The following is a 26094-nucleotide window of genomic DNA, read 5'->3' on the forward strand; positions in this document are numbered from 1 at the left end:
TATATACTGCTCCCTCCGTTCCTAAATACTTTTCCCGTTTATATTTATCACGTTTGCCAATACACACTTTTGATTATTATTATCTTTGATTTTTATTAGTATTAATTTTACCGTATTAAAGTACTCATAAATACGAATTCAACATGATCACTCATGACTATATTTTATTTTTAGATTAGACGTAAATTAGTAATTTGTCTCATGTTATGAACAGTACCGACATTTTAAACGGAAAATGTTTTTAGAAACGGAGGGAGTAATATATACTAATGCAATGATTATTCTTTAACAAATGATCATCATGAGGAATAATTGTCTAAAAGACAAATTATAGTAATTATTTGAATGAGCAAGTGATTCTCAAAGAAAAAACAAATTGGATAGTTTTTATGGCCCCAAATAAAACCCCCATAAAGTAAAAGCCAAGGCTTTACGAAACTGGAAAATGATTAGAATTATTTTCATCGTACTCATATCAGATGTATCTCGTGTTCAAAGCAGTAAATTCCGATAAAAAGATTGCTTTCCTGTTATTTATTTCTTTTTCGTGTCTATAATTACTATTAATATTGTTCTTTTTATCTGAATAGCTTTTTTTTTTTTTTTTTTTGACAAATATGGCTTATAGCCTTACATATGAGTATCTGAATAGCTTTTGTTTTAGTTACTTTATTTTCACGTTTCTTGTAAAAATACTGATAATACAATGTTTTATCATGATTATTACTATTATTAAAGCCTTGTACTTCAATGCGTACCAAAAACCCCACTGCCCCCTGTTTTGTTCCCCCCAAACCATCCTTTTTAGTTTTTACTTGCTTTTAAATACCAAAAAGATGCAATTTTCACGTGCAAGAGTCCAAATAAAAAGTTGCATATACCTCCTGGATTTCATGAGCTACGGCAAGCCTAGCATTGCTGAAACGGTTAAAGTCTCGTGTTTGTAGCAACGTTTTTGATAAAGGGGTTTTTCTGATAAACATTTTCTGGTATTGGGATAAATCATGATGGTTGGTTCATGTTTTTGTTGCTTATTACAATCATGAGCTATAATAAACTCTTCTCTTCCATACATATCTACGTGGTTGGTGTGCCTATATATAGAGACAATCACATGCATTCCTAGACATCTCAACTCAAAACAACACACAGATAATCAGTAATATCGACAAAGGTTTACAAGTTTTCAGCTATCCAACATCCAACACATATTTCCATCACACAAACACTCTTTCATTACTAGATTAGAGAATATATTTACTGATACTGAGAACAGGTTGTCTGACAATTGCTTTTCTTGTTTATTTTTGTTCCAGGCAAAAGCAAGCACCCAGCATGGACAAGAACAACTCAGAACTGTACTTAAAGAACTGCAAAATCTTTCAGGAGAATGAGAGGCTTAGGAAGCAAGCTGCGGAGCTGAAACAGGAGAACAAGGCTCTGCTTACCGAGTTGACGCATAGAATTGTTGCTTCCATCTCCGCTGCAAACAAAACTACTGCTGATTGCAACTCGAAGAAAACAGACCCAAAGAAGTGAAGCAAGCATCAACCTTATGGCATCTAGACTTTTAATGAACCAGTTTTGTTATAAGTCTTTGTGCCAATTTATCTTTTATCGTTGTTATCAGATTGCAGATTACTGTTTTAATGTCAGAAAGAAATAAATGATATGTTCATCCAGTGGGTTCTCATTAGGATTCTGAGTATAGTCTAGCCTCTGGTTTGAGAAATTCCGATCGAATGCTTTTAAATCCTTGCAAGTAATGTCAGAATCATCCTTCCTGCATATCTCTAGTGAACTGCACCAAAACGGCATTACACTATACTTAATCAACAACTCATATAATTGAAAACAGCAAATGACAATGAGTAGTATTAATACCATACTGGAGAAACCTTCAATTTCATTTATAACATCAGTAACCACACTAAATAAGCAAAAAACATCCTCGTAGTCATTCACAATTGTATGTAGCATAAACTGTCATATTTTTTATTTTAACAAGACATATATTCTATATCATTACATATCCTATTATGCTTTCCAATTTACAAGTATATTAAACCAACAATTTGCGGGAGTACCACAACCTTTCCGCCCAACCATAGGAGGAAAGCAGAAATTGTTCCACATGTTTCACAATTTAACTAGTTCCCGAAAATATTTCCACAATTTGGATTTGCTGAAAAAGTATAATTGTTTTGACACTTAAAAAGCAACCAAATAATTTAATTTACAGAAGGCACAACCGAAAATAATCCTTGGAAAGATTAAGTTCGATTTTTCACAAGGGGGTTTGAAATTAGCATTCTTTACCAAACTCTACTAGAAGATTTAAACTAATAGTACTGAAGATCTTATTAACTGCTTTCAGGCTCCAACAGCACCAGCAACGCAACCCACTTAATTAGCAGGTAACACGACGAGACCAAATCTTATTTCTAGCAAAATGATGCAAAAGGCTAAAAAAAGAAGCAATTTAAAAGGTTGCTCAAGGCTTTTATCAAAGCCCCTAATTACTCATAAGATACTTTTTACGTCTGTTCTTAGTTGTGCTGTTTTGTTTAAGGCATGCCTAGGGGCACAGTCAGACACATTAATATTGCCTCTCATTGCCCGTGGAACGTCTACTTGAAAGAGGCAAACAAGGCACACCTCAAAGAAAAACACGCTCAACCTTTTGTAGATAATAACAATGTGGGTCAGCCCAATTATCAAACTACTCCTACCATTGAACTTTAACCTTCATTCTTCTGCTTCTTTTTCAGTGTGTACTATTGTTTATAAGCATTTTTAAGAATATATACTATGAACAAAAATTATTTAACTGTGTCTTCAGTTATTGCGAATAATTCATCTGATAAATATATACCTATAATACTGGACTACAAAATCTGACATACTATAAATTCAATTGAACAAGTTGTGAACTTTAATTATTCTTATTGTTAATCTGGTATGTCTTCACCATGCCGATTTTGGTATTATTTATGCTCTCATTTTGTATTGGTATACTAGTGCTATTAGAATTATTATAATGCTTTTGAGATGATCGATTTCTAAATTTTGAAAGTTCAATCATTTTCATAATATTTTGTTACTCATTTCAGCTTTATTTGGTACATATATGTGTTATATAAATAAAATTTAATTTGTTAAAACTCTTGCTCCTCTTTTAAATCCTACTTCTAATGATTATTATCAGATTATATTATAAGATCATTAAAAAAGAGAAAAATATCAAGGAGTACTTGGGATTTGTGTTCATAGGCTCGTTAGAGCCATTTGGGAGTTAACTGAGCCATTTTGGATTTAACTGAGTGGATCTTTGATTTGTATTCAGGTTCGATTAAAATTATATAATCTCTTAGATATATTCTTGTGGTAATAAAAGATATTTTATCTGGTAACGGAATTGAAACGCTGATTCAATTTAGTTCCTAATTTAAATATCTTTGAGTAAGTATTGAAGAAATTAGTAATGGTTTAATTCAGTCCCTAATCTCTAGACTTCTGATTGTTAGATTGCATATTGTATTCCGCTTAATAATATCAACTATGCCTATTTATGAGTACCTAAAAATAGATTTTTAACAAACAAGTGGCTGTAGTTTAGTGGTAAGAATTCCACGTTGTGGCCGTGGAGACCTGGGCTCGAATCCCAGCAGCCACATTTTCTTTTTATTTAACTTTCATTTAGTAGAACAATTCATGCTCTTAATATTAGTTTATGCAGGCATATACGTTTATGAACACACACCTTTCTCCTATTCATAATAAGTGGCTCCGGCAAACTGTACAGAACAAAAATAGCAAGAAAATCATAAACTGCATAGGACTACACTAAACAAGTCGCACTTTGCGCTCAACTTAATTTTTTCTTTGCACCATGCAATGGGCAGAAAGTTTTAAAATAAAAGAGAAAATGAAGCAATCATAGCCCTACATAATCATTATCTGCACACTTGCATATATATGAAATCAAAATTCTAATTTAGAGAAGATGGGGGTGGTGGAGGTGTAACCTAATAGAGCTAAGGAAAGAGGAATATGATATTCACAGTAAGTGCCACAAGCAAATTGTGTGGAACAAAAACAGAAAGAAAATCACCTAAACTGCATGATGGGACCACCGCACATTGCGCTCAACTTAATTTTAAAGATGCACCACACAATTAGCAGAAAGTGTTATAAATAAAAGAGAAAATGAAGCATATCATTATTTGCACACATGCATAGGCAGATCTACAGAGAAGCCAGTGGGTGCCCAGGACCCCACTGGGCTTGGGCTTAATGATGGATATATAGTAGTCTTAAACAAGAAAACATTCAGTATTATGGACCTAGTTAATAAAAGATTAATCATCAAATATCACTTAAAATAGTTTCAAAAAGAGCATAGTTCACAATTAGATACATAAAGCCATATAGAATATGGCATCAAATATCTTATACAAAAAACGAACTCCGCAAAAGAAGAGAAATAAAAAAAATTTAACCTAATAGTTCTTGCTTCCTTCAGAAATCATAAAGTGACTTTTACTTTGCTAACGTATTTGAGTTTGTGTTGCTACATTTTCTTCATTCCGGTTATTAGTGATTTAATTTGAGCTAAGGAGCCCAGCGGAAAATATTCCTATTCAGTTATTAGTGATTTAATTTGAGCTAAGTAACCCCACCAGCAAATATTCCTGGATCCGCCACTAAACACATGCATATGTAACAAAATAATTAAATTAGGATTTAGAGAAGATGGCGGTGGTGGAGGTGTAACCTAGTAGAGCTAAGGGAAGAGGATTATGATGATAATCAAGAAGAGGTGGAAGAAGGTATTTTGTCTTTATATCTGTGTTAACACCCGCCAATTGCGCTAAACAGAAGTAAACCGACGTTATTTTTAAGGAAATATCAGACCCCAAATCTAACAAGGCAACGAGCTGCACATTGCATGCAGGCTGAATACCAGCCATTACCACGCAATGCGCGGAGGATTTTCAAAAAAATAAAAAAAAAGGAGTAAACATAGTCCCCAACCTGTCCGCTGTAAAAATACACAAGTTAACTACAAAATGTGGCCAAATATATTTCTTGCAGAAGATGATGTTGGAAGCAGATCCAACTCAAGCCTTGAGCATTAACGACCTCCGTATAAGGATCCACACGTACAAATATAATATTTCCAATATATGCTTCTTAATTTAAGATAAAGAAAAAAAAAGAAAGACAGCTATTGAATCAATTGGGAGGCTTGGTCTGATCAAGCCACAGAATATTGGAATCTATTTCAACCGATATGCCCATAGCCATATTCAGTTTGATATTGATATGTACATTAATTTTAAACACATATATGAGGACCTAGTAGCTAAGGGAAGGAGCCAGCAGTGAGCTTTCAAGGAATAGACATGAGCAATTTTATAACGCAAACAGGGAGGACTACAGAATCATCCACTACAGTGACTGGCATTTCGATCAGCATGATTGCAGGTAAAGCAGCTTTTAAACTCTTTTAGATTTTCAACTAAAATCAAACTCTTTGCTAGTTCAACAACTATTTAAACGAAGGAGTTGTGATTATAAAGACTTTTCATAGAATTCCAGCCAAATACAACAATTATCCACAATAGCTGGGAGAGATTTCCTGAAGAAAATAAATACGAGATAGCTATTCATCTTATAATTAACATGGCGATTCATCAATATTGGCGTATTACACATACTAAAAACGCATACTATCAACATATCATCCATACGATTCTACTCCAAACAAGGTATCACTAATAATCAAAAATCAAATCCTCGCATACATTACATAATCATATAAACACATACAAACTAATATAAGTATTTAGTATTTACATACCTGTAGCATGAAACTGAGCCGTTTAGATAATTCCATAACTCTCCCGTGATTATCGCACCTCCTCGAATCGAACCGGAATTCAACAACTGTTCACTACAAATTATTCAGAAATCAGAACCAATTGTTGAGAAACAGACACAGTTCTACATAAAAAAGTGAAATTAAAGAACGCAAACAAACCTAGTCGATTTGATTTGGCACGATTGCCGAGACATGACCGGAGCTCAAGTACGGACGGCGCCGATCCCCGCCGAGGCGGCGATCGGAAAGGCGGTTGAGTTGTGTATGTAGATATGGCGTATGTAGTGTAGACATGGAGTGGGATGATGAACGTGAGTTGAGTGAGGAACGCGGAATTATCGGCTTTTTGGAAACGAGACATGCGTTTTCTGCCGACAACTTTGTTCCAGAAAATTTACGCCTTTTTCTGTTGGAAAAGGAGGATTTCACGGCTTTGTTACAGGCGTTACGTAAAACGTCTTTTTTTTTTTTCCCTGTCATTCAGAATTCATCAAAAGGAAATTTGAGACGGTACATATAACATTATTGTTTCAAATAATTTTTTTTAAATATTTATTGTTAAAAAATTAAGTTATATTTATTATTTAATCTAATATATTTATTATGAAATATATAATTTTTTTGATAAAGTATATAATTATTATTTAAATTATTATAAATCAAATATATTATTTTATTATAGATGACTAGCCCCTCTAAAAATCAGAAATGGCCCAAAAAACATCGTAGAAACTAAGGCAAAGTTCAAAATAACAGATTTAGAAGAAATGATCCAAATATGTTTTAGCTCAATCCTGCATTCAGACGTTGTAGGCTGAAAAACTATGGAAAACACAACACAAAAGCCTGCCACTTGGCCTATCCAATCGTACTCACTCAATCTAGTGTTTTAGAGGTAAAATGTTACATGAAATAGTGTCTAGGAGTGCAAAACGCTAAATCCTGTAGCATAAAAAAAAGAGAGAAAAAGAGGGGGTAGACATTAGACAATCTCCCGTTTTGAATGATAAAATGATATGCCCGATCATCTTCTCCGACACTTAGGTTTGGGGTCGATTTTCTAATAAATAAATTGTGATAGTTATGGCCAAATATAATCACTGTCGAGAACCAACAGAGTTTCATTATGGTTCATACATCCCCAAAAGCTCGAGACAAGTCCAGCAACCTCCTTAGACCCGACCTCAGTCTTACTGAACCCTTTTCAGGTCCCATCAAGTACCAACTCGAACTCTGGAGTTGGATTAATAACTTTAATTTCTATTCACCCGAGCTTGACATATTTATTTATTTGATCACGGAGTCATAGAGAACTAAAGGATAATTCAGCTATGAATACTTGTACACACAAAGAAATGTATATTTACTATGTAGAATGTAAAGAATTACTACATGAAAGATGAATCATTGCTAATATACAACACCACACAAGAACTTGCAATCACTTTTTTATTTTCCCAAGTAGTAAGTGACTCTCAGTTTTGCGAGGCTTATTATCAGAAGAGAAAAAAATGTAATGCCAGAGCTCATCTTCTCTGGAAATTCAGGACCTTAATTCCATAGACGAAGACTGCGAAGAAGAGCAGAACCCATCCAATATGAGCCAAAGCAACGTATCCAAGAAAATCATGCTCATATCCAAGAAAAACCTTGAGGTAGTCCTTCACTGGTATTTCACCGTGGTTCGGTACATGCACTATGTCCATTTTGTCACCAACCTGAGATGTCACTAGTCCGTAGATTGTCCAGGCCACCGGAGATCCCCAATAGTACCACCTCCACCAAATCGGAATTTGCTGCAAGTTCAGCAATACATATGTTATAAGCATCTCGCGAAGATAGCTGTAGTTGCTTATCATCTAAACGAAGGACATGCAAGATATCTGCTGACGTTTTTGTGAGTGATATATTTAAGATGGTCTTAAGTATACTTACCATCCTTGGAATGAGAAAACCGGAGAATAAGTTCCAGAAGCTGAGGAAAAACGACATGACAATAGCAGCAATCTGATAGCTTGGAGTGAGGGCTACGAGCATCATTCCATACAATGTGAAGTAGACAAAGCACATGAAGACAAAGTAGTAGAACCATAGAAATTTTGTGATTTCCCAGTGGAACCCGATCATTGAGTAAAGGATAAGACTATATAGGAATGTTTGAATTCCAACGTAGATGGTCTCTACAGAAACCTGCAAAGTAGTTATAATGTTTAGTTCCTTAAAGTCTAGAAAAAAGTTCGGATAGAACTTAGAAGTCTCTTTACCTGAGCAAATGCATAGGGCAATGGCGAATACATCCCAGCTGCTCTTTCGCGATAGAAGACAGTTCTTTCAATTGCTACAACTGACTGTACTGCAGAAGTGTTTGTTCCTCCAAGAAACAGAACAGCGGCATACATGGCTCCCATAAGATTGGACAAATCTTGTTGTTTATGCCTGCAAATTATAGAAGTTTGCTTTATGAAAAGCTACATTATGTACAACTACAATGTTAATTTTGGACCTTGGGCTTATGACTTACATTTTATCTCCTTTTTTCCAGAAAATGATTCCGAAGATAAGGCCAATAACTGCTGTCATGAAAAACCGAATAGCGTTGTACTGTGGATTTCTCCAGTAGGACCAATGTTGTTTCCAGAAGCAAGCCTTGAATTGAGTGATAAATGGCTGGGAGTATTGTGTGGGAAAGTAAAGGTCCTTGGAACCTGATTTTGGAGTGCTCAGATCCTTTATAAGTTCTTGATTGCTCCTGTAAATAACAATAAACAAAGAGAGATCAGAGTTATTAGTAGTCAATACAAATATTTAGTTAGTAGCAAAAGAAGCAGGTTAGGAACTATGCATTACCTGTACTGGTCAGAATTTGTAAATATTTCAGCAAAATCGACATCAAGTTGAGCTTCGATTGCGGAAGAGCTGACCTCCAGCATCCAAGTAGCAGGATTGTAACCATCTTTGATCTTTGTAACTCCAGGAATAGACTGCAAAAGCCACATCAGATGCATGTAAGCTCACCAGAGTTCTCAAAACATGCATCCACAAGAAATGATCATCTATGATTCATACCAATTTTTTTATATAAGAGTTGGTACTTACTTCAAAATAATCTACTAGAACTTGGGAGTAATGCCCAAGTGGTCCAGCGTAAATCACTTGTCCACCTCTCTTCATCAAGAAAAGCTGCAGGACAAATATTACGATATCCGCAATTAGCAGCAACCTTATATGTGCACCAAGCATTTTCCATACAGAAAAGCAGAAGAATGAAAAGACATGTACCTCATCAAAGGCTTCAAAAATATCTATGCTTGGTTGATGAATTGTGCAGACAACTGTCCGTCCTGTATCAACAGTGTTTCTAACCGCTCGCATCACAATTGCAGCTGCTCTAGCATCAAGACCTGATGTGGGCTCATCCATGAAGATAATGGATGGATTAGCAACCAACTCCACAGCTATTGTCAGCCTTTTTCTCTGTTCGGTTGATAGACCATCTACTCCTGGAAGGCCTACTAGAGCATTTCGCAACGAGTTTAACTCAACCAGATCCATCACCTCCTCCACAAACATCTAACTCAAAATAAAAATAAATATTAGAAAAAGAAAACAATAAGGACTTGGCTTAAATGTGAGAAACATGGTTTGGTAAATAATTCAAATGACATACCTTTCGTTTCTCTTCATCCACGTCTGCAGCAAGACGTAACCAGGCAGAGTACACAAGAGATTCATAGACAGTTACATGTGGCGAATGGATATCATTTTGTTCACAATAGCCACTGACTCGAGCAAATGTTTCTTGATTCTTCGGATAACCAGAAATGCTAATGCTTCCCTCGATATAACCACCGGTTTTTCTTCCAGCTAGCACATCCATCAATGTGGTCTTTCCAGCACCGCTCACACCAACTAATGCTGTTAGAACACCTGGCCTGAAAGCACCAGAGACGTTTCGTAACAGTTGTAGACGATCTTCCTCTATTCCTTGGCTCTTCATTTCCTGATAAAGCAATGTATTCACGTTAGAATCTTAGTTACTGAGATACTATTAAATAAATCTACATCCACATATAAGGCCCTTTATCTTGTTAGTTTCTTGACTTACAGCAGGCATATCAACATAGTAGTTCATGTGGTCAAATGCAAGTGACAGTGGCTCGAATGGCAGTACCATCCCTTTCCTGTCAACGACATTATTCTCCGTGTTTGAGTTCATTTCTGCCATATCAGTTTCTGCAAATATTTAAGGCTCATTAGCATGCCCATCATAGCACAACAAGTGACAGTGAAACAGGCTATGACACATGACACCACAAACCTTCGGATGATGGTCTTTTCTTCTTGTCAGCCTCATCGCAATCCTCACTCGCTACTGATTTTGTCTCTGTGAGAGCTGCATTCAGTTTCAAAGAAATATTAGAACTAGAATTAGCCTGTCAGAACAGATCAAAGGATTTAAAGGTAGGAAATCTTACGATTCAGGAACGTTAGTGCTGCGACAAAGCATATATTGAAGAACAGAGAAAATGCGAATAGGGCTATGACACAAAGCCAGTACCAATGGTCTTCCACAAACATCCCCCTTGCCTCTAGAAGAACTTTCCCAGCTGTGTGATCAGGATACATTGAATCGCTGATATACTGTGGCACCAGAACAATATCACATATAAGCTAATCACACTTAATACAGGAATTGAACAAAATCATCAATCATATATGATTGAGCTTACTGTATTCCATCTTGGATCAAGAAATTCGTTGATGACTATAGCATTCTGTCCATAAGACATCGGGGACAGATAATAAGCCCACTTCATCCATGGTTGAAGGTCATCTGCAAGTATTAGAAGAATGGTAATCAATATATAAGTATAAACTGACAAGCAGGAACCATTTTCATGTTTTAATACTGCTCACCTTTGGCAATTATAAATCCACCGAGTACAAAAACCAACAGCAGCGTAAAGGTACCAAGAGTATTTGCAACCACTTGTGTTCTTCCGAGTGCTGCTATGAAACGAAAAAGACCTAAAGCCATCTGATGTATACCCAAGAAAGCCAGAAATTGGCGGAAAAACCTGAACCAGCAAAAAGTTTTAGATGAACTTATTAGTAGCTAGTAATTGCTGAATTGCTAGAAGCTGTCAATGTGCAGGCAAGAAACACTGGGAATAGTCGAATTATGAGAGACTAAACACATACCTACTAGCAGAAGGGGCAAATCCAACAGTATAATAAGTTAACAGAATCCAGATTCCAGATTCCATTACTGAGAGTGGAAGTCGCAGGAGCCAAATTGGTAGAGCAAAAGCCCAAGCAGGGTAAAACAAGGCATCCCTTTGTTTAAAAAACACGGGGAGTCTGAACATAGTCAGTGCAAGCTCAGCCATCCCATTGAACATCACATTAATCAGACTAAAAAACAATGCACCATAGAATTTGCCACCATCATCTATTTCGCCATACTTCATCTCAGTTCTAAAGAACACTGTGAATGTAAACAATGCCATGATTGTAATCTGTGTAGTCTTAAAGATGTACACGAAAGAGTTACGCTTCATCAATAACCACTCCCTTGACAAACATGCTTTAAAAAGTTCCTTGTTTGAAATACCATATTTATCATTGACTAATGCAGCTGGATGAGCTCTGCTTCTGTCATATGGAGAACTAAGCACAGCAGATATCTTACGGCCAACATGAAAGGAGTTAAATCGATGCACAAACTCACAGACTGAAACATAACGATAGGGTTCATCTTTCCTGAACCAATATTGCTCTTGTTCCTTCAAGGAAGTAACTTCTTGTAAAAAGTCTGCGACTCCTTTCCTATCTGGGCACTTAAATCCCATGTACTCAAAGAACTCGAGAACACACTCGCGAGGACCTTGATAAACAACTTGCCCTTCAGAAAGCAGAATGATATCATCAAACAAATCAAATGTTTCTGGTGCAGGTTGTAGAAGAGAGATTATCATTGTAACATCCATGATATTAACCATTTGTTTCATATATTGGACAATCTGAAAAGTTGTAGAACTGTCTAGACCAGTTGAAATTTCATCCATTAGAAACACTTTTGCTGGACCAACCAGCATTTCTCCTGCATTGAGTGAAACAAACTCAAATAAACATCTGTTTTATAAAATGTGTCACAATAATTGACCTTTAGGTTACTTTGAATCCTTATATTGCATAAATGTCCACACGGTGACATACCTGTCGTGACACGTTTTTTTTGCCCACCAGAGATACCCCTTCTCATTTCATCGCCAACCATTGTGTTTGAACAGATATCTAGTCCAAGTATCTGTCAGATAACATAATTAGTTAGTCTTATATGTGAAAGTAGCCAGTGAGTAAGATACTGTGTAAAGGCTAGAGGAAATATAAACCTTGAGAACATAGTCAGTGACTAAACTAGTCTCTTGGCCTGATATTGAAATGGCTTTCATGAATGCATCTATTTCTGGATCCGGTTTAATTCCTTCAACTTTTTCTCTTCTAGATAACTCAGCAAGCATTTCATATCGTGTTCCAACTCCCAAGCAACGCCCCGAAAAATCCATGGTCTCTCTCACTGTCATCTCACCATGGTGAAGATCATGTTGACTTATGTAAGCACAAGTCCTCTGAGGAACAAACTCCCTCATGTCATGGCCACAATATGTTATTTTTCCTGTTTCCTATATATCAGATATTAAGAATGTAGTTAGTACTTTTAGTAAGTCATTAAAAGTAGACTATCTGTTTATGTGGACGGTCACAAACCCTCAAATCTAAGTCCAGCTTTCCAGCAATTGCCTTCAGCAATGTGGTTTTTCCGGAGCCTGGAGGCCCTAGAAGAAGCGTCATCCTGAAGAATAAAATTTTCTATTAGTCATCGATGAAAACCAAAGAAGAAAATAGATATGTATCAATTAGTCATGCTCATGTGTATACTTACCTAGATGGTTTTACAATTCCAGATACTTCATGAAGAATATTGACAACCCTTTTCTTACTCGGGAAAAGCCTCAAGAATCCAAGAGTGGCCTATAACAACGACCAATAGTGAAATATAAACAAACGATCATTTGTCTGAATGTGTAAAGATAGAACAAGCAATCAACAGAAAGACAGATAACAAAATTATGTGCACAACTAAATTAGCATGAAAAAAAATACCTCTATTGAATTGATGGTAGAATTGAGCAGAGTTGGAAGTGCCCTACTTCCAACAAATGCATCCCCTTCAACAGACAACTGCTCAAACCGGATTTCAATTTTCGGAACTTCTATCCCCACTCTGTTAAAAATATCAAATGTTTAGATAAACACTAAAAAACTCAAGATCATTGTCATCACAAACACATAATATAATATGGAGGATTTGTTGATAGCCTAGTGGCAAAACCCCGATGTCCCTTCACTCTTCCAGTATACTTAAAAACTAAATTAAGTATACTTACCTATCAATCCGATCTCTGAGTCTATGTAAGAGCCTCTCATTATCATCATCAATAACGCGTTGGACATTCTCCATGAGATGCTTCTTATCCTCAGCTCCAAGATGAGTAAGATCAATCTCAGCATGAACAACCCTGCCATTTTCCAAAACTTGCTGCAAGAATCCTTTTCTTAGCCGATCATAAGTTGGAAGCCTTTCGATAGCAGCCCATTTGAGGTCATCCTCATCTTCCTGTCTCCCACTCTTTTGAAACACATCACCTCCAGCTGCAGTAAACGCTTCGCGAATACTTGAGGCTCCCCAGCCTCTCTTGCTAGCCGAGGCAGCAAAACTGGCTCGCCTGCTCATCGACCTCATTAAGTCCTCCCCTGCCATTGCTCCTGATGCTTCCATTGCAATCACCCTCTTAAATATCTGACATTCACCAACTCCACCTCAAGTCTGCAAAAATAAAAATTTTAAAATACATGCATCACCAAATATTAGTCACAAAAACATATGAATAACTCAACTTACCTAATGAGATGAAGTGAACAAACAAAACTGTTGAGAGATCTTATGGATTATTTACTCAGGAAGTTGCAGATATAAAATTCTTGAGACAATGCATGTATATTTATATGTGTGCATTTGTCAGAGAATTTGAAGGATGGTGACAAAAATGTGGATTATATGCAAGAGATTTGCATTATTTCTGCTTCAAATGTTCCAAATTTTGTCATTACATTAGAATCATCGAATTTTAGTAGATAAATAATTCTGCTGTTGGGTTTATATCCGGCATTTTGTCCTACATTTTTATGCTTATCTTCTTTTAAGTGACTTTCTCTGTTGTGTTAAATATCTAAGGACACTGTCATAAAATCAAATTAGTACTCCCTCTGTCCCATTTAATTGTATACGTTTCTTTTCAACTGCTCGATACGCATTTCAATGTTCTTATAAAATATAGTTCCGTAACTTATTTTTGAGATTTTCTTTTTCTGAATAAAAATATAACATCCAAACTTTAATTCAGAAAAAGAAAATTTTAAAAATAAATTACACAACTACACTTTACAGGAGCATTAAAGTCCGTGCCGCGTCCCCGTCCCCCAATGTATACAACTCAGGGGGACGGAGGGAGTACTACAACTTAAGTATGTAACAACAAAATGATCATTAACAATAGACTGAAATGTATGGGGCGTGAACTTTAAAATTTATAATCATTTGTTTAGGATCAATTATCATAATAATACAAGATTTAGTATGTTATAGGAGATTAGTTGGTTAAAAAAAATGCACTTAACGTATTTTAGGTAGTCTTAGTATCTAAAAGAACAAACAGACTGGATTGTGGCTTGAGTGTAAGTAGTGTACTTGTTGGAAGATTAAGGACAACGGGAGGGGTAATTTAAGCTTGATTAAGGAGGGATTCGAGTTTTACTCTTTCTTAAATTAGATGGACCAGTTAAGTGACCCATTTGATGAGCATTTTTAACATAAACAAATAATTTATTTATAAAAAAATTTAATATATGTTTAATTTTAACATATACGAAACCCCTGAAAAAATAAAATTGTTTTTATCAATTTTATAGTTCAAATTGGAATAGCAAAGGACAGGCTCGGTCTGCTCATATTGTGCACTTCCTCCGTCGGATAATAGTTTTGTTTATTTTTTCCAACTGGCCCATTTTGAGCCCATTTTTTTAAAGCTAACACCGTACCTGGAGTCTGGACAGTCATACAAACAATGATCTAGTGGGTCTTGGGCCCTGGCTATTGACAGCTTGTATGTATTTTCTTTGGTGTTTTTACCCGCATTTTTTTAAAGTTTTAACACATATCCAAAACTGGTATTTTTAAAAAATTATTTTTTAGATAAAAATATTAATATTATATTTTCGTTGAGAAAAAAATATTAAAAAAATTAATTTTTATTATATAATCAAAACTTATGTGTAAAAAATTGAATGACTTTTATAATAGACCCAGTATTAATCTTTTTATTGAAACATTGACACTTACGTAATTAACAAAATTTTGAATTTTGTTTTAGTATTTTGTTTCAAAATGTCAAAGTTTGTTATTGTAAAATTGCTATTGTCTGCCATCACTTATATAAAAATTACAAGTATATTAACTCACTACAGCATTTAATAAATATGTATATTAAAATTTATAAAAGTTAATATTAAAAATCAGTGAGCTTTCTCCAATTTATAACATTTTTATAATTTAAATAAAATGTATTAACACTATCACATTATAGTTTATAAAATTTGTTTATACTACTTTTCTAAAATTGTTATTTTAATTAGATAATAATTAATTATATATTAAATTAAATATCATAAAACAATTATGAACATTGTTCGGCAAATACATGGAGCCCTAATAACCCCAATAAATGCCCAATGTGTCGCGCACAACGGCACAAGGCCGACCTAAAACAACGTTTCAACTAAAATGGCAACTGGGTCCTGGTTGACGAGGTGAATAATTACACTTTAAACCATGTGTCAGGACTGTTTAATGGGAGAAAACTGGAATGCAAGAATTTGTCAATCGCTTGGTCCTTTCATTTTAGTAGTTTTATTTTTAAAAATAAATACCCTCATAAAATCTATCTACTTCCTGTTCAACTCAAACATTAATGTTATTAACTCACAGATTATTCAAATTATTAAACAAATATTATACATTCTAATAAATTGAATAATAACTTTATTATATTCATGCATAATTAATATAATTTAAGTGATATCAATAACGATAAGATATCACATTTATTATTATTTAATATATATGATATGTGTAGAGAAGAATATTAAAATGAGAAGAAGCAAATTTTTTTAATTATAATATGTTAGGTGCCCATATGTTAGGTGCCCAGAAAATTGTTCTCAATTTTTTTTCCAAATCAACATTTGTTTAATGTTTCTACCCACATTAATAATAATGAGACGCCACGCACATAAACTATTTCATTAAAATAATCATTATTTATCATGAAAAAAATATTGAATCAAGATTTGAAATATATAATATTACTTTTTTTATTTTTTCCCAAAAAATTGGAGAAGAATGAATATAAAAAAATTGGTTATGAAATTTTGAGGACAAATGAAAATGGTGTATGAAAGAGTTTAAGGGGGTGTTTGTTTCATAGGAGAAGAAGCTGCTTCTGGCTTCAGCTTTTCTCTCACAACTTATATTTTTTTTCCAAACACTTTATTAATTTATTTACTTCTCGTTTCTACTCTTTTTTTAATTTAAATAAGAAGTCACTTATTTTAAGTTAAACCATACGGCCCCTAAATCCTCGAGACCTCAGCAGTACATGCTTTTGAGTTTTCCTCTGAATATGAAAGTTTGGTGTCCATGATCAGTACATATATTTCCCCCTGCATCAACCACGGAGGGACCAGAACTCTGAAATGTTGCTCCCTCCGTCCCACCAGGTTCTTTAGAGTTACCTCTTTTGGACGTCCCATCCATTTCTTTACATTACAAAACTTTCCCAAAATAGTTAATGGGTCCCACCACTATATCACTTTTCCTTCCTTTTCACACTACTTTTACTCCACTATCTCTTTTATATATTAAAAATCGATGGGTCCCATCACTTCACCCACTTTTCTTCTCCTTTTTCACTACTTTATACATATTTCTTAACCTCCGTGCCCAAACCCAATGTAAACAATTGGGTGGGACGGAGGGAGTATTAAATAGTTTGCCTGAAATCCCTATCGAAAATTTAATTTCAGGGCGTTCAAAAGTGGTGTAACAAAAATCACATATTTGGCTTAATCTGCTCAATCTTCCCCGAAATTCACTTATTTAATCGAATTTAAATTTTAAAGCCGTAGAGTCTGAGTCTTGGTGGTTAATGCCTTGAATCAGTCCGTTCTGATATACAGTAAAAGTTCCCGTAGTTCAGCTTAAATAAAAATTTAACTATTATCTTTGTATTCTTCGTGTTTCAATCATCTTTTTATACTTTTATTTTAAATGTCTCAAAAATTATCATATAAAAAAACTAAAATATATAAATAAACTGTTTCTATTTTTTATTTTTTAACTCTTATATTATCTCATACACAACACAAACTCGAATATTTGGATATCATGAAAGGACTTTAAGGTTGCGTTTACTTGGATGGAATGGAATGAAAAAAGAATGAAATGAAAATATATGAACAAGTTTTATTGAGAAAGAAGAAAGTAGATGAAATAATGATTAAACACGAGTGAGTTAAAACTTTTCACGAAGAAGATGATAGGAAAAGATGATGAACAAATGAAATGAACGATCCTCTTAAACTATGTGAGTTAAATTTTTAGTTAAAATAGCTAGAATGGAATGATTGAACAAATGAAAATTATAAACAGTTTCACTAATTAATTATGATTTATAATACAAATTCCATTGCATTCTTCACTCGTTTCATTCCATCCAAGTGAACACAGTCTAATGTTGTGTTTGGTTGAGGTGAATGGAGTGAAATGAGTATAAATAAAAGAAAATAATAGAGTGTGGTAGTGAGAACTTTGAAAAAAATGAGTAAGGGCAAAGTTTTGTATGATAAGATTTGGGTTGCAAATAGATATGACAAGAAACAGAGTATTCCTTCACAAGTTGGAGGGTTTGAGTTCTAGTTAATTAAGGGTCTGAGTTCTAGTTAATTAAGGACTTAAGAGTGAGTTCTAGTTAATTAAGGGTCTGAGTTCTAGTTAATTAAGGACTTAAGAGTGATAGGAATAAAATCATGGAAGGAACATTCAACTGTATGGGGTGTATTCGATTGAGATTTTAATGGATTGTTTTTAATCTATGAATTTTAATGGATTGTATGCGATTTTGATTTTGTGCGGAATCTTGATAAAATGTCGCAGAGTTGATAGGATTTAAGCACAATGCTTCAATATCTCATTGATTTTGATAGGATTTCAAAAAATTTAAAATACACTGAAGAATGCCACAAAATCCATCATTTTATGAAATGCAAAAAAATCCATCAATATTTGAATATCATCAGATTTTAATGGATTTTAAACAATCTCAATTGAATACCATCGAATTTTAAAGCATAATTTAAAATCCCAATTGAATACCACCAGATTTTGTAGCATAATTTAAAATCTCAATTGAATACCTCAAGATTTTAATAGATTTCAAACAATCCCAAACGAATACCCCTCTAAATTAAATCTCATTTCATTCCCTTTATTTTCATTCATCCGACCAAAGTACCAAACAGACCATAAAAGAATTACACAAGTCAAGTCTTTGTTTGCACAACTGCACGAGCCGTAGTTACAGATGCAAAGACAGCTGCAAATGTTTTCACCTTGACACATTCTCAACTCTACCACCTTAATTAAGAATTTAAGAGCAACACTCGATTCTATATATCTGCCAACAACCCTGTAAAGAACTGGCCATGCATGCCCCATGTACCTCTGCTTGGCAAATGGCCACCCCACATGTATATTTGCATTACTCTGTGCCTAAAAGTCAAATTACAATAAAGGGTTAAAAATTCACACACAAGTTGCGAGAAAAAATTTATATTCTTTTTATCTGATGTTGAAGTGTGAGCCTTATCAGTTTACAGACTCAACAGTTCCTCTCGTGAGGCTTGTAAATTTCTACTTTAACTTTCTGGTGCAAGGTGTCTCACTCTTCTTGTATTTGATTTGATTCACAACCATTGTTCATCTTTAATGTGAAGAGAAGTAGTTGCGATTCTTTATTATGACATGAAATCCCCCAACTGTTTTTTCCCTGTTATACCTATATATGCTTCCTGTACATTTTTAATTCGCGATTCCTGTCTTGTAATTTATGTGATATAGTTGACTCATCGTGTATTGCGAATTGATCACTCTTTCTTTTGACACATCAGGCATCGGTTCCCATTGAAAACTGTTGAAGGAGAACTCCTTTTTTTTTTTTTGCCTGAATACTCGTCAACAGTGTCTGTCTCAAAATATAAATCTCATATTCAATTCTTTTTCAAGATCAGAGTGATTTATGTTACATGGAAGATCAAAAATCATTCTTTCATAATTTCAAAAGACCGGAATATATACTTATTAGTAGATTAGATAAATCATGGCAAAAATTAGTTTCCAGCTAAAATTTTGTCAAATTAAATATAAAAATACAGAGTTATCCCTCCACTTTTTCATAGAAATTGCTAGACTTTTTAACGCACTGTCAAGTCATTCGACATATAATGTAGACTTCTTCGCTTTAATAATTTTTCCTTCAAAACATGTATAATAAATATTATATTATTTAATATAAAAATATTCTATATGATCAAAAGTTTTAGAAATATTCGTCCAAGAATCAAATTATTTATATAAGAAATGGAGGACCAGTACTCTTCGATTTCCTCTTCGATTTCTGTTATCAAAGTATGAACATGATCAAACAAATACAGTACACTATAGCGTGATGGTGTTTGACTGCGGTTTTTAAGCCCAACTTTTAAATTCATAAGTTAAATACATATGTTCGGCATATATTCGGTTTTTTTGTGTGCATTCATGAGCATGTGCTAAATGCGGAATTTTATATGTTTGAGAGATTTTATTTCACTTTTTTGCTTTAAGCACAAAAACACTTATAAAGTTAAAACATACAATGGTTTCATAATTTGAAATATGTAGAACTTGAATAAAACGCCACTAAAATCTTATAAAGTTAAAAAAAACGTTCTTATCTGTAAGTCATGTAACCATCTCTTATATTAATAAAACAAATTTTTTATAAAAATATTTATTTCTATTAACTTTTAATTGTTATTTAATATTACAATCATAATAAAGACTATATATATAGGAATATTACGGCATTTATAATAATAATTTAATTTACTAATAAAACCGAATCTCAAATCCGTGAATTGGATTTAGATTTTGATATTTAACATCTAATTGGATTATAATTAATAAAATAATTTGAATTCAATTTAAATTTATATATCTTACGTATCTAACTCAGATCAACCCGTTATCATTCTTTCTGGGTGTTAATACGACCAAAAGAATACTGGTGGACATAGACGGATGCAATAATGATTTAATAAGCCGCCAAAGGTAACCTTATTTTTTATTTATTTCTGAAAAAAAGTGTATATATATACACATAAATTTTTTATTTTATTTCTTAAATAACGAATATAAAACACTTATGTAACATATATATATATATATATATATATATATATATATATATATATATATAAAAGATTTATTTGGAAAAACACATATTTCAGAAAAAAAAAAAGGATTTATTTTCTAGAAACCCCACTACCACTACAACATACTTACGACGGTTTTAATACTTACGACGCATGTTTGGAATTGTGACGTATTTTGCAACTTTCGACTTGACCAAAAACGACGGAAAAAGTCCGTCGTAAAGTAAGAACTTACGACGGACTTGCGCCTTAACTTCCGTCGTAAAAACCCAGTTTTGTTGTAGTGTACCCAAACTAGCCTTGAGCTTTCTTAAATTATTTCCATTTTACGGCAATCTTGTGTTTACACAGACCAATATTTTTGTCATGCATGGCCTGCAATTAAAATGTTTGAACTAATCTGGATAGACTAATATTAAAGCATCCTGGGGCTTTTAATGACACCGAATAATTAGATATAATTTGAAATGATTTGACTACTATAGGAGATTTAAGACTAAGCTCATTTCCAGCCGTATGTTAAAGGGATTCTCTAAGAATATGATTAAGACTTCTCCTAAGCTTTTTATTTTAGAATCAAACCAAGATCATGGGGATGACAAATGAATAGATATATCAGTGAGCTACAATCATTTTTGTTTGGGTAAATTTTTCTCTGGATTCACTTTCTGTGTCGATTGACAATCCCAACAATTATTCATATTTGTGTTTTTTTATTATTATTATATTATAATTGTTATATTAAATTCAAAATCTTTTTTAAAAATTTTTTAGGAAAAATCTGGGGGAAATGTGTAAAACTGAGAGTTTAATATTTTATCAATAAAAATCAAATGAAGAATGAGTTAAGCAATATCTATTTATGAGAAATTAAAGATGTACCCCTTTAATAATGTTGAGAGAATGAGTAGAGATGTTCTGCTCATATGATTTTTTTTAAATCTTTCTCAAAATTATTATTTTGAAAACCATATAAATAATTTGTTTAATTTATTGGAAATGCTCTGATTACCGAGGTACCAGACAGAACCAAACAACACTGATGTATCCTTGCCGGAATCAGATAATAATTGTGTGTAAGAGATAAGACAACTATCAAACTAAATCACATGCTATCTAACCGAGCTCACTATCAAGGAAAGGTCATTTTTGATGATTTTTCTAGTTAATTTGTCGAAAGTAAGCACTCTTCAAACGGAACTCGACCGCTGACATGAATTGCCTGGAATTCGTTAAAAAAATTCAATAGTTTATATCTTAAGACATGAATAATTAAGAAGCATTTTGCGTCTAGAATCTGCATGCTAGCTCCATGCGCAGGTACATACAATGAGAATTCGAAAGAAAACCGATTAATTTCAATCAACAATTGTGATCGATCGAACCAATTCGATTATTAACGATCGAATTTAAGTAAATCGAAAATAGCCTTTTTTTATGCTGTAAATGTACTTGCTACAAAATGTAATACATAAACATTCATAATATATACTCATCTACCACATGAGTAGATGAATACATGCATCAATGCATGAACACGTACTTATGTAGAAGTATACATATATAGTTCATGCAGTTGGAAGCATTTAACGCTAACAGTTCACTTGTAGATGACAATAATTTCATTTCTCCATAAATACACACTTGCACTTTCATACTCTTCACCATTTCCATACTTAGCCACTACCTCTTCACTATTTTCTCCATTCTTAACAATATTCACTTGCTTCATCTTGCAACTATGGCTTTTATAAACTCCCTCTCTTCCCTCTCTTCTTACCACCAAATACTCTTTGCAGCCCTAGCCTTAGTCATACCGTCGCTTCTGTTCTTCTTGACCCGAAATAGAAAGCACGGAAAGCCTAATCTCCCTCCGGGCCCACCGGGCTGGCCCATCGTCGGAAACCTATTTCAGGTTGCTTGTTCCGGCATGCCATTTTTCATGTACATGAGAGATGTTTTGATTCCGAAATATGGGCCCATTTTTACTGTCCAAATGGGTACTCGGACCACCATCATTATCAGCGGTTCGGATTTGGCCCATGAAGCTTTGATCGAGAAGGGTCAGATATTTGCTAGCCGACCCAAGGAGAACCCGACCCGGATCGTGTTTAGCTGCAATAAGTTCACGGTCAATGCCTCGCTTTACGGCCCGGTGTGGCGGTCCTTGAGGAGGAACATGGTGCAAAACATGCTGAGCCCAACGAGGCTTAAAGGCTTTCGTGACGTTCGAGACAATGCAATGGATAAATTAATCGATCGGCTCAAGTCGGAGGCAGATGCGAATAATGGAACGGTTCGGGTCCTGAAAAGCGCCCGGTACGCATTCTTTTGTGTGCTTTTGACGATGTGTCTCGGGCTCGAGCTGGACGAGGAAATGATTGAAAAGGTCGATGATATGATGAAAACAGTGTTGCTAACAGTCGATCCGAGGATCGATGATTTTTTACCCTTGTTGAGTCCATTTTTCTATAAGCAAAGGAAGAGAGCACTTCAAGTTCGAAATCAGCAACTCGAACTTTTAATTCCTTTGATCAAAAGACGAAAAATGGCGCTTCAAAATCCAGGTCTCGACAAGAACGCTACTTCTTTTTCCTACCTGGACACCCTTTTCGACCTAGAAGTCGAAGGCCAAAAAACAGCTCCGAGCTACGCTCAAATTGTCACGCTATGCTCGGAGTTTCTCAATGGAGGTACTGATACTACTGGTACCGCCATTGAGTGGGCCATAGCCGAAATCATCGACAACCCTCGCATCCAATCAAAATTGTACGAGGAGATCAAATCGGTAGCTGGTGATCGAAAAATCGACGAAACTGATTTGCCGAATATGCCCTACTTGAATGCATTCAGCAAGGAGTTATTAAGGAGACATCCTCCTACCTACTACACCCTCACTCATGCAGTGGTCGAGCCCACTACATTGGGTGGTTACGATATTCCGCTCAATTCTAGTGTCGAATTTTTTGTGGCAGGAATAACGAATGATCCGAAACTCTGGTCCGACCCCGAAAAATTCGATCCGGACCGGTTTCTGTCAGGCAACGATGACGCTGACATAACCGGTGTTAAGAATGTGAAATTGGTGCCATTCGGACTTGGTAGGAGAATCTGCCCAGGGCTAGGAATGGCATCAGTCCATGTGAGTCTGATGATAGCAAGAATGGTCCAAGAATTTGAGTGGCTTGCTTACCCCGAAAATAGCAAGGTGGATTTTACTGAGACCTTGGAATTTACCGTTGTGATGAAAAATACTCTAGTTGCCAAGATCAAGCCACGGGTGTAATAATTACTAGTTATTTTATTATCTAATTAATTACTATTTTGTTGTTTTTCCTTTGTATGTTCAATATATAATTACTATTTTGTTGTTTTTTCTTTATATGTTCAATATATAAATATTCGGTTTGTTTAATTAATATGTGGTCCACGAGTTGATTTGTATTTCTGTGTTAGATTGTTCAGTTGATATACCTCTTATTGTTGATTTGAATCTATAAACAATTATGTTTATTTTACATTTTTATGACAAGCAAGCTTAGTAAACTATCGAGGTCGTTAAAAAGACTTCTAACCTAGCTACCAATTTTACCCATGCTTACGAAATTTGTTAATTACTAAAATTTATAATAGACAAAACAGCAAGTACGGTAGCTTAATATAACATTAAGTTATCTAATTAAGAAATCTTTCACAAATCAAAAATAACTAGGATTAGGATGATTTCCGGATTGCATTCATAAGCAAATCAAAAATGTTGTATATGAAAAGTTCAGAGAATCAACACATTTGTTGGATTGATGGTACTGAGTCAATGCAGACATAACTGGTTCCTGATAGAGGCACGTTGTAGGGCTGTCAATGGAGCGGATATCCGGTCCGACCTGGTCCGATCCAAGAGCTAACGGAGCGGATATGGATCATTTAAAATAAAATCCGATCCGAAGAAAATCCGATCCGGAAAAAATCCGATCCGATATGTATAGGATATGGATTTGATAGGATCCGATCCGAAAATAATCCGATCCGACTTATATATATATATTTATTTATTTATAATTTTATATATATATATATATAATATTTAACTAATATATTATATATAAAAGTAAATAAAATGAATTAGACACTTGGGTCTTGCCGTCTTGGCCTTCAAGTTTGCAACTCTGCATCATTAGATCATTAACAGAAATATGCTCTAGTAGTAACTAATGAGCTTTATCTTTTTTTTTTTGTTTTTTTTGCTAAATTTGTTTGCCAGTGGCTTTGCTTGGTTCCTGGCTTACTGCTCAGCAACCAACAGAAGTCATAGATTGCATTCCATATTTTCATTGTTTTATTTTAAGTTTCTTTTGAACATTTGTAATGTTATAAGTTTTCGGAGAATAGATTAACATGTGTACTGATAATTGATGTGTATTTTATATAACTTCGCTTTTTAATTTTTATTATATAATACATATTTGAATTTTTCTGCGATCCGAAAATTCTAAATATAAAGAATGATTTTTTTTTCCTTCTAAATATACATGGAGCGGAGCTCCGATCCGAAAATCCGATAATCCTACGGATCCGGATATGGATCATGTTCTGTAAAATCCGTCTATAATCCGATCCGAATCCGAATCCGATAAATTTAGACGGATCAGGATATGGATCAAGGGTGATCCGATCCAAATCCGATCCATCGACACCCCTAGCACGTTGTGTGCATGTACCTCGCCCCTTTTTGAAAGACCTTTATTTTATTTTAACCGTTATTTAAAAGTAATTAAGGAGTACTGTATCTTATAAAACTTTTATTTAATATATTTTGAACCTGCACGTGTAAGATTAAGATCATGTATCAGATATAACCATTGTTCCTCTGTCCATTCTATTTCCATTTATAAATTAAGTTAATGTATAAAGAGGTGGTAACGAGAACAGAAAACATGTGAATTCACGAAAATTATTAAATTTAGTTAATATGTTTGAAATTATTTAATTATTTGGATTTGGATATTTCTATGGAATTTAAATTTTAAATTTTAAATTTAGAATTTAAAATTGTAGTTCGGACCAACATTCCGACCTATTATATTGTTATTTAAAAGCTTGATTTATTGAAGAAAAAATTTAACAGCGTGAGTTGGAAATAAGGAGCAAAGAGGCTTCAGATTTGGATCAATAGGTCCGAACGTTGAACTAGTCAGGATAAGCTAAATTCTCTATTTTGTTCACTGTTATCAATTTTTGATATTTGAAATTATATAATAATTAAACTAAATTAATGTGCGAGAAATAATTTTGTTTTCCCCAATTTCTTATTAATAAACAGTGTTTGATTATACATCTGAGAACAATAAAATATATTCTACAAATGATCATACAATTCAACAATGACCAATGCTCATTCGGAATTTGTCAATACAATGATGAACGATTCAAATTATGTGAAATCTCATTGGTGGCAGAGAAATAATAAATTTACTGTCATAACTCATAAGACTTCTGCGCTTCATGTTTTTTTTACGAGAGATATTATGGTATGCAAAAAATTTGTGAGGATAGTG

At 34.1% G+C, this 26094-nt stretch overlaps 2 protein-coding genes, 2 long non-coding RNA genes and 1 other non-coding gene across 5 annotated transcripts; 3 read left to right on the top strand and 2 right to left on the bottom strand.

The window, feature by feature from the left end:
* Nucleotides 1-696: 696 nt before the first annotated feature.
* Nucleotides 697-1689, top strand: LOC135152913 (uncharacterized). Its single transcript, XR_010292197.1, has 2 exons — nt 697-1174; nt 1317-1689. It is a non-coding gene; the product is annotated as an uncharacterized LOC135152913 (long non-coding RNA).
* Nucleotides 1137-6332, bottom strand: LOC108219857 (uncharacterized). The gene is made up of 3 exons (XR_010292196.1): nt 6047-6332; nt 5867-5959; nt 1137-1801 (listed from the first exon to the last, which is right to left on the bottom strand). It is a non-coding gene; the product is annotated as an uncharacterized LOC108219857 (long non-coding RNA).
* Nucleotides 3605-3676, top strand: TRNAH-GUG (transfer RNA histidin (anticodon GUG)). Its single transcript has one exon. It is a non-coding gene; the product is annotated as a tRNA-His (tRNA).
* Nucleotides 6333-7226: 894 nt separating the features above from the next.
* Nucleotides 7227-13987, bottom strand: LOC108223614 (pleiotropic drug resistance protein 2). The gene is made up of 21 exons (XM_017397953.2): nt 13854-13987; nt 13339-13778; nt 13055-13175; nt 12834-12922; nt 12659-12743; nt 12283-12573; nt 12107-12197; nt 11090-11990; nt 10805-10965; nt 10618-10721; nt 10363-10528; nt 10206-10280; nt 9993-10120; nt 9555-9887; nt 9167-9457; nt 8984-9067; nt 8735-8868; nt 8409-8636; nt 8152-8323; nt 7823-8077; nt 7227-7683 (listed from the first exon to the last, which is right to left on the bottom strand). The coding sequence occupies exons 2-21, from the start codon at nt 13728-13730 to the stop codon at nt 7414-7416; spliced, it is 4371 nt and encodes a 1456-aa protein (XP_017253442.2). The 5' UTR covers nt 13731-13778; nt 13854-13987; the 3' UTR covers nt 7227-7413.
* Nucleotides 13988-22132: 8145 nt separating this feature from the next.
* On the top strand, nt 22133-23983 carry LOC108223615 (cytochrome P450 77A1). Its single transcript, XM_017397955.2, has one exon. The coding sequence runs from the start codon at nt 22281-22283 to the stop codon at nt 23823-23825; it is 1545 nt and encodes a 514-aa protein (XP_017253444.1). The 5' UTR covers nt 22133-22280; the 3' UTR covers nt 23826-23983.
* The last annotated feature ends 2111 nt before the right edge of the window (nt 23984-26094 follow it).

The sequence above is a fragment of the Daucus carota genome, chromosome 5 (assembly GCF_001625215.2).
Source record: "Daucus carota subsp. sativus chromosome 5, DH1 v3.0, whole genome shotgun sequence".
NCBI classification, from domain to species: Eukaryota; Viridiplantae; Streptophyta; class Magnoliopsida; order Apiales; family Apiaceae; genus Daucus; species Daucus carota.

Excerpts from the sequence above, each read along its gene's own strand:
- LOC108223614 (XM_017397953.2), bottom strand. The coding sequence starts at position 13,730 with ATGGAAGCATCAGGAGCAATGGCAGGGGAGGACTTAATGAGGTCGATG. Across the intron at positions 10,722-10,804 it reads TGGATTTATAATTGCCAAAG|ATGACCTTCAACCATGGATG; the intron begins GTGAGCAGTATT and ends TAATACTTGCAG. Across the intron at positions 8,637-8,734 it reads ACAAATTCTGACCAGTACAG|GAGCAATCAAGAACTTATAA; the intron begins GTAATGCATAGT and ends TGTTATTTACAG.
- LOC108223615 (XM_017397955.2), top strand. The coding sequence starts at position 22,281 with ATGGCTTTTATAAACTCCCTCTCTTCCCTCTCTTCTTACCACCAAATA.